This window comes from Sinocyclocheilus anshuiensis, unplaced genomic scaffold, assembly GCF_001515605.1.
Source record: "Sinocyclocheilus anshuiensis isolate Anshui unplaced genomic scaffold, SAMN03320099.WGS_v1.1 scaffold979, whole genome shotgun sequence".
Classification (NCBI taxonomy): domain Eukaryota; kingdom Metazoa; phylum Chordata; class Actinopteri; order Cypriniformes; family Cyprinidae; genus Sinocyclocheilus; species Sinocyclocheilus anshuiensis.
Window position 1 is genome coordinate 507,828 of NW_015544223.1, and position 8,641 is coordinate 516,468.

The 8,641-nt window shown below is 37.8% G+C and overlaps 2 protein-coding genes across 3 annotated transcripts in view; one reads left to right on the forward strand and one right to left on the reverse strand.

Annotated features, from left to right (window-relative positions):
• Positions 1-879, reverse strand: part of LOC107697277 (phosphomevalonate kinase-like) — a 3,433-nt gene extending 2,554 nt beyond the window's left edge. Inside the window, exons 1-2 of the mRNA XM_016497997.1 lie at positions 720-879; positions 104-167 (exon numbers count right to left, since the gene is read on the reverse strand). Coding sequence (XP_016353483.1) covers positions 104-167; positions 720-838 — 183 coding nt within the window. The 5' untranslated portion in view covers positions 839-879. The remainder of the gene's footprint in view (positions 1-103; positions 168-719) is intronic.
• A 183-nt stretch (positions 880-1,062) lies between these two features.
• On the forward strand, positions 1,063-7,196 carry LOC107697266 (ELL-associated factor 1-like). Of its 2 annotated transcripts, none has more exons than XM_016497981.1 (7): positions 1,063-1,123; positions 1,696-1,826; positions 2,134-2,228; positions 2,302-2,438; positions 4,533-4,699; positions 5,843-6,037; positions 6,509-7,196. In XM_016497981.1, the coding sequence occupies exons 2-7, from the start codon at positions 1,724-1,726 to the stop codon at positions 6,556-6,558; spliced, it is 747 nt and encodes a 248-aa protein (XP_016353467.1). In that variant the 5' UTR covers positions 1,063-1,123; positions 1,696-1,723; the 3' UTR covers positions 6,559-7,196. The 2 variants fall into 2 exon arrangements, with proteins under 2 accessions (XP_016353467.1, XP_016353468.1); XM_016497982.1 differs by having other exon boundaries at positions 1,098-1,123; positions 1,676-1,826.
• Positions 7,197-8,641: the final 1,445 nt, after the last annotated feature.

Sequence of the window (8,641 nt, forward strand, 5' to 3'; positions counted from 1 at the left end):
GTACATGTAGCATCCGATGACCCCTTTAAACAAATCTGGCTATAATTTCACATGTCAGGCTTTACAGAGTTAAAACAGCAGATGTATACTGTACATACTGTACCTTAGCATACTGCTGTTTGAGAGGTGCAGACAGTCTGAGTATACAGCATATCTCTGCTGTCAGTCTGTAATTTACAATAAGAGCATAGATTATATTCATGCATTTCATCTTCTTCTTCTTCTTCTGATGTTTATTGGCGGTTTTGGCAAACCAACTTAAAGGTGCATTACCGCCACCTACTGATCTGGAGTGTGGAGTTTCTATTGATCCTATCGTTTCCTTAATTACTTTAGACAGCTTCAGCGGATTTATTATCTTAAAAGACTCATCCACAAACTTCATCATTACCTTGAACTCCTCTTTCTTTCCTCTTATCGGATGATTTTCATTTCCACTGTCAGTTTCAGATGTATTACTCCAGATTTTCTTTCTTTTCCGATTTTCTACTAAACTCCACTCATTATTCCCGTTCCCTCCTTCTTCATCCACGCCAAACATTTCATCCTCCATTTCCGGATCCCTTCCGGACTCTACGTCACTACCTACCATGCACGCTCCAGTCACAGATCAGCTGTTGCCAAAACCAACCACTAGAGCCCCGCCGTTGTCACCGATCAAACCTGCCATGCATTTCATCTATTCACCCAACAGTGTTACATAAAACTCGAGATCACACCTTTTCTGTATTAAATCTGTCACATAGTCCTTCCCTGCCTTTCGCTTCCCGCTGAATAACAGAATGACCCTTGGTGGTGTAGGCGTCATGGTTGTGACTGCATGGAAAGTGTTCCACATTCATATACAAAATGTTCAGTATGACCGCTATTCAAACAGGCCGATTTACCGTAATGAACCGACACAAAGCAGCCATAGAATATACATAAACACGCTTTGATCCTGCTGTTTTAGTTTTTCTTAACCAGATATTTTTTTATTTATTTATGTGCTTTTAGGCATTAATACAGTATGCGATTTTTTTTTTCCACTTAAAGAAGGTGTGTTTAAACATCTTAATGCGTGCTGCTTGCTGCTTTGTGTATTTACGGTAATCGGACTAGTGTCACGCCATCAATTTACGGGGTATGTGTTCAACATTTTTATTCAATTTTATAAAATACTATAAAATAGTATTTAAATAGCATCATAGGTTGCTAAATAAAACAGTAATCTTATTTTGCTCACGCATTTATTAATCACTTTTTTATTTACATCACTGAACCGGAAGTCAAACGACAAAGCGTTTTTTTTTTCTGGATTTCGTTCTTATTTTCATCCCCTACTTTTGCTTATGAGGAAAAACAAACTTGCAAATGATTTACCTGTAATTGTGCTAACACGCGATCTTAATATGATGTTTACTCACAATACCTTTATTTCAATCATTATTATTTATTGATTTATTTCTCGATCGTCATTTGGACCTTTTCGCGCACTTCGAAATATGAACAGCTCAGCTTTTTTATTCGATTTTGTGCATTAGGTTTTAAATACTAAATGTTTGATTTTTAAACCCGTAATAACATCTTTGGTGAAGGCGTTATTTTTGTTTTCGTGACCCGGAAGTTTTGGATCTGCCAAGAGTGTTTTTGCTACAACTTCGTTGTGTTTGTTTACATGTGATATTCACCGCAGAAGTTGCTGTTTAGTGTGAGGCTGCTGGTGTCGATGTGACGCGCAGTGATGAACGGCAGCTCGAACCCGCCTCTGGATAAAGAAGAGCATGTGTTAAAGCTCGGAGATAGTTTTGAGAAGAGGCCAAAATCATCTTTTCACACCATCAGATGTGAGTCCATCATGTATGACTTGTTTTAATAAAAATAATTGAATAAACTGAATTGCATACTCATTTAAACATAAACACACACCTCTAATCTCAAGAATCTTACCAGTATTTGGAAACAGGAGGAAGCCTAGTAACTGAAAATAATATACGTCCTGCAGGCTAGCCTGTAGATTTGATGTTACAAATATGTGGATTATGTAAAATCATCGACGATATGAACTAGACCTGTGTCAGTAATAATATGCATGGATTTTATTATTATAATTAAAAATAAATTGCCGTACTGTATATTCATTTTCTTCCACAGATGATTTTAAACCAGCATCTATTGATACATCCTGTGAAGGAGAATTACAAGTTGGAAAAGGAGATGAGGTTACCATCACATTACCTCACATACCAGTAAGAGTCATTGTCCGCTAGATTTTGTGTATGAAACCCTTTCTACGGACCACTTACTGTAATTTCTCTCAAGGGCTCCACTCCACCAATGACAGTGTTTAAGGGCAACAAAAGGCCGTATCAGAAAGACTGCGTTCTCATCATCAACCATGACACTGGAGAGTTTATGTTGGAAAAGCTCAGCAGCAGCATACAAGTCAAGAAAACAAGGTGAGCAGCCAAATGAATTGTGAGCGTTGTTTGTGAAGAGATTTCAAGTCAAGTGACACCTAGTCACACCAAGTCTTTTTGAATGAAAGCTTAAAGGAACACTCCACTATTTTTGAAAATAGGCTCGTTTTCCAACTCCCCTAGAGTTCAACAGTTGAGTTTTACCGTTTTCTAATCCATTCAGCTGATATATTACGCAGTGCCTGAAAATAGGCTAACTTCCGCCAACATAACCGTGACCACCTGCTTGCACAGGGAGCATGCTCGGGACTATTTTCAGGCGCTGCGTAATATCATTGCGCCTGCTGCACCCATGGTACGGCAGCAAAGTTCCTTGATTATTACGCCGGAATGAGAGTATAGTTCTTAGCCATATCGGCCTAGAAAATCGCAACTTTTCATTTTCCGTCGGTCTTAGTACACGATGTAACTACAGAAGAGTCAAGTTTTAAATAGGAAAAATATCAAAACTCTTTGGTCATTTTTGAGCGAGATGCTAACGGTCTAATCAGATTCAATGATCAATGCTAAGCTACAGCTAAAAGTGCTACCGCCAGACCCGGAGATCGGCTGAATGGATTCGAAAACGGTAAAACTCAACTGTTTAACTCTAGGGGAGTTGGAAAACGAGCCTATTTTCAAAAATAGTGGAGTGTTCCTTTAAGGACATTGATTAGTATAATTTTTTTTAATTACTAACAATATTTCTAGTAAACTCAGTATCTTAACTGACCCTTTGCAGATCTGTTAAAGTGCCCTATCAAAGCAGAATCTAAACAACATCGAAACTGTATTCAATTCAATTCACATTTGTTTGTATAGCACTTTTCATGATACACGTGGTTGCAAAGCAGCTTCACAGAAAATGAAAGTTTCTACATTACAACTAGGAGTGGTGAAAATGTCAAGGTGATGTCTATATATGCACACCGTTGTAGTAATATTTATAAGTTTATAAGTAGGCAGAATGAATTTCATATTTCAAATACTGCAATTTAGTTTTAACCAGTGTTATTTTAGTATCATTGAGATACTATTATAGTTTTCTATTAATGTTTTGAAAAAAAAATTATTTTTTCCATTTTCATTTTAAAGTCATAGTTTATTCATTTTTTTCCAGTTATTTTAGGCCATGTCCACACGTACACGGGTATTTTTATAAACAGATTTTTTTCTTCTTCCGTTTTAAAAAAAATCTCCATCCACATGAAAACGCAAACACATGCTATGAAGCACTGTCAAGAGCATGCCAAACCAACAGGTGGCGATATAATCTCAACCGTAAAGCCATGTTGGCCAGTCAGAAGCCTGAAAAAGTTTCCAGTAGGCGGGGATAACAGCACAGGCTCTGACGTCACAAGCCAAAAACTCCGGTTTCTCTGTCTACACGATAACACTGCAACCAGAGTTTTTGAAAATCTTCACCCGGGCAGGCATTTTCAAAAATGTTCGATTTCAGTGACCTGCTGCAGCGTTTGCATGTGGACGAACAGCCAAACCGCGTAGAAAAAGCTGCGGTTTTAAAAATAACCACGTTCGTGTGGATAGGGACTTAGTATACATTAAGTCAAATTTATTACAATAATATTGCTTTTATTTTTAAGGGATGTAGTTAACTATATCCCTGGTTTAATCACACTAACATCCAGTACATTTGAAAAACTAGACAAATTTAATCATAATTGGTTTTATTATTGGTCTGGTTTTATTAACGATATGATGCTCACTTATAGAAAATCATGCTCACTTCAAATCAAGTTTTTTTTTTTTGGACAAAAGGAAAACGTCTTCTGCGTGTGCTTATAAACGTTAGTGCATGCAATATTACCTAGTTATTCAAAAGATACATGAAAGTTGTAATCCTATTCTAAATAACCATTAACATCACATGCTCCCACTCCCATAGTCTGAGGACCACCGAGCTATACAGTTTAATGTGAATGTGAGAGTGTGTGCAAACAGACAGAACTCATCCACACCTGCTCTGACTGCTTGAAACTGTCACATTGTGCAGTATTTTCACTTTCACATGGACCATAAAATGACTTGTCAGTCGTCAGTGTGATGTTGAAGATGTGCGTTTGTGTTGGTCAGAGCTGAGGGCAGCAGTAAGATCCAGGCTCGTATCGAGCAGCAGTCCGTGAGAGCTAACCAGCTGACGGCACAGTTCCGCACCCCCATCAAGCCCGGAGCGGGGGCTAAGACCTCACCAACCAAAGACAACCCTTCACCTGAGCCTCAGCTGGATGACATCAAACGAGGTTAGACCGCATGCTTGTGATTATACAGTAGGCTCCTAAAGCTGTAGACTACTAGAGCTTTTAAAATTTTGGATTATTCTAGTTTAATACGTACTTTTAATGAAAAAAATATACCATTTGATAATTAGTGGCCTAGAGATGGTGTAGAATCTTAAAACTCCCTGATATATTATCTGACTTGATGGAAAGATCAAAAACGTTTGATTCTAGCCCATTCAATTTTAGAGTTCTCAGAAACACAAAAACCAGCTGTGTGTGTTCATGCATGAGTTGGAGGTGCATTTTGGGACAATCCTGCCAACTTTTGGATGTCTGCAGTTTACAGTCTCTTGTTGTGACTTTACGCTGATTTTATATTTTCAACTTTCAACATTGCTTTTAAACCAAAAAAAATATATAATAATAATGTTCTCATTAAAGGGCTAGTTCACCCAAAAATGAAAATTCTGTCATTAATTACTCACCCTTGTGTTGTTCCAAACCCGTAAGACCTTCGTTCATCTTCGGAACACAATTTAAAATATTTTTGATGAAATCTGAGGGCTCTCTGACCCTCCCATAGACAGCAAGGTAACTACCACGTTCAAGGTCCAGAAAAGTATCAAGATGATCGACAAAGTAGTCCGTGTGACATCAGTGGTTCAACTGTAAAGTTACGAAGCTACGAGAATACTTTTTTGCACAAAGAAAACAAAAATAACGACTTTATTCCGCATTTTCGTCTCTACTGCGTCACTTTGGACGCGCGTTCATGACAGTATCATGACGCGAGTGTGTTGTGGCGCTGACGTCATCACGCCGGATCTGGGTCAGCGCCGCCACACGCTCGCGTCTCATTTTTGGGTGAACTAACCCTTTAATGTTCTAAAAATGTGAGACCATCTATTTAATTCTTAAGTATACTTCCTTTAAATATCATGTTATTTCATTGTGTTGACTGTTTATAGTTTTGCATTTGTTTTAAATTCTAAAATTGATTTCCAGCATGAAATTAGAGTTGTGTGCTCTAGTAGGAATACACCCGTGCTGTGTTCGGTTTAGGTGCAAAATAAATATCATTTCGATGTGACCTTGTAGATATTGCTGAATTCAGCAGTTTTTTTTTTTGTTTAGCTAAGTCTTTCTCTTTTGCTCTTGACTCAGAGCTGCGAGCCGAGGTGGACGTGATTGAGCAGATGAGCAGCAGCAGTTCCTCAGACTCTGGCAGTTGTTCTGGCAGTGGTAATGACAGCTCCTGCAGTGACGGAGAACAGGAAACTCATTTGTCCCCCAGCAGGAACAACATGGCCAATGGAATGAACAAATCACAAGGCAGCAACCAGCTGATGAACACACTCCGTAAGAGCATTCACCATCATTTTATTCTCCGCAACAGCCGTAGAAAACTATTTTGCATTATCAGCCAAAAAAAACCAAAGCATGATCAAACAAACAGTAGAACAACACAAAGACAGATCTGATGTGACATAGAACATTGACAAATTTGGTAATCAACTTTTTTATGACTTAGGGTACGTTTACACAACAACAATGTACTAAAAACTGAAAAAGTTTTTCCTTTGTCAAAACAATCCCTGTTCACACGGATCCGTGAAAACTACTAAAAACACTGTATTATGCATGCCAGGCCAATAGTTGGTGATGTCACTCTGTAAAGAAACACTATGCGCATTTAGACTGTTTTAATGTCAATCTTATTCAACTTTTTTTTTATGTTAGTTAACCTGGGACATTAAAGTGGCAGTAGTTGAAGGAACACCCTTCTGTGTTTTATATGGTAAATTGTTTTGTTGTCTTTTTTTCCTTCAGGAAATGATCTTCAGCTGAGTGAATCTGGCAGTGACAGTGACATCAACTGACCTCCTAGCTGATGTTCAGTACTTAAAAACATAGATTGTGTTTCTGTTATGTGCTTTCATAGGTGATATCAGTCTTTTTGCAGTGGTTTCATAGATAATATCAGTGCTTTTGCAGTTTTATCTTGAGCTTTTATGGCTTCATGTTAACATGGAAGTGTTGAAGAATGTGAAATAATTTTTAATAGATTTAATTTTTATTGCAAAGGGACATTTTTGAAGAGGTAAGGCTGTGTAAATCATCATAATTGAGTATTGCACCTTTGGTTGTTCAGTATTTTCATGAAGCTAAAAATCTTCAGTCAACATGTCATGCACCTTTCCCCCCGTGTTCAGTGTTACATACACCAACTTAATGCATGATCTTTATTCTGTCTGCTTTTGTCATTGCCTATGAAGTCCAAAATATTTTCTAGAGTTTAGACAACTCAGTGGCAGACAGCATGTGCAAATGATTTTGGCACAGTTTTTTTTTTTTTTTTTGGTGACATAAGGGTCACAACCCTTGTAAAAACCCTTGTATGTAAAACATTTTCAAATACTTACTGTCAATACTCAGTGTCTAAAAATGATGTGTAAGTGGTTATCTGTAAAAGTGTATACTGCTGGTTTACCAAAAATAAATTGTTTTATTGCACTGCACACAAGATTAATGTTGTATATATCATCTGTAATGTAAGATAAAAGTAAAAAACAAACTGTCGGTGTGTCTGAGTGATCATTTACTCATGATTATTAATGATCATTATTATTTACTTCACAACTATCATCACTGCTTTATCTTTTTTTATCTTTTTTTTTTAAGTAGTATATCGGTCATTGACAAAAAAGGACAGAAAGTCTAACATAAAAAAATGCATCCTGAAGTTTCCTTCGTGTAAAAATCTCCTGCTCACGTTGCTTCCTATTGAAATGGTTGGATTTCGCCAACGAAAATTGTGTATTTGATTTGAGAGATTGAGATCAATTTGAAATTGAGAGATGAGTGTGGAGTATTTTATAATTCACAACAGGCCAGATGCTGTTGATTGATTCTTATTACTTTTATTAAAGTGCCATTCCCAGTATGGCTACAAACTATATGCTGGACTATATAAATGCTGCACATCATCAGAAGGTAACTTAGTGGAATGGCAACATACTGAACCCTGATGCATTGAAAACATGCTGACGAATGGAAGTTCCTCTTGATAATTGCTTTGGATTTAAAGATGGCATTGTGCAACTACAACCCATAGCCAGATCATGTATAACATCCTACATAGGTCATAAATGCACAAATGCTTTCACAGTCTAAAATGCCAGGCAATAGCCATTCCTAATGGTTTAATGTTCCACCTGAATAGGTAATTTAAAAAAAAAGAGGGAAAGAAGCATGACTCTGGAATGCTACAGTTTCCCAAGTACACTATTTGATTCAGAATCAGGGTCGGAAATCAACGGCAGCTTGGGGCAAAAATGCCACCAGAATGAGCATGCCCTCTAAATTCAAGATAAGGGCATGTGCAATTGAAATGTGTCATGATTAAACTGAGATGTGAAATAAATGTGTAGACTGCGGCATTTATGTTTATTTTTACCATTCACATTACAATCAATATCCAAGACAGTAATGACTTACATGATCCTCCTGTCAACCCTATTGGCAAAGGGCATCTCAGGAACTGCACTCCAGTGGTTTGAGTCTTACCTATCAGATAGGTCCTTTAAAGTATCTTGGAGAGGTGAGGTGTCCAAGTCGCAATATCTAACTACTGGGGTTCCTCAGGGCTCAGTTCTTGGACCACTTCTCTTCTCTATCTACATGGCATCATTAGGTTCTGTCATTCAGAAACATGGCTTTTCATACCACTGCTATGCTGATGACACTCAACTCAACCTCTCATTCCATCCTGATGATCCAACGATAGCTGCTCGCATCTCAGCTTGCCAGACATTTCTTGCTGGATGAAGGACCATCACCTTCAACTCAAACTTGCCAAGACAGAACTGCTTGTGGTTCCAGCAAACCCATCGTTTCATCACAATTTCACCATCCAGTTAGGCACATCAACCATAACTCCTTCAAAAACAGCCAGAAACCTTG

Coding starts and splice junctions, on each gene's coding strand:
- LOC107697266 (XM_016497981.1), top strand. CDS start 1,724: ATGAACGGCAGCTCGAACCCGCCTCTGGATAAAGAAGAGCATGTGTTA. Junction 4,700..5,842: donor GCTGGATGACATCAAACGAG/GTTAGACCGCAT, acceptor CTCTTGACTCAG/AGCTGCGAGCCGAGGTGGAC. Junction 6,038..6,508: donor CCAGCTGATGAACACACTCC/GTAAGAGCATTC, acceptor TTTTTCCTTCAG/GAAATGATCTTCAGCTGAGT.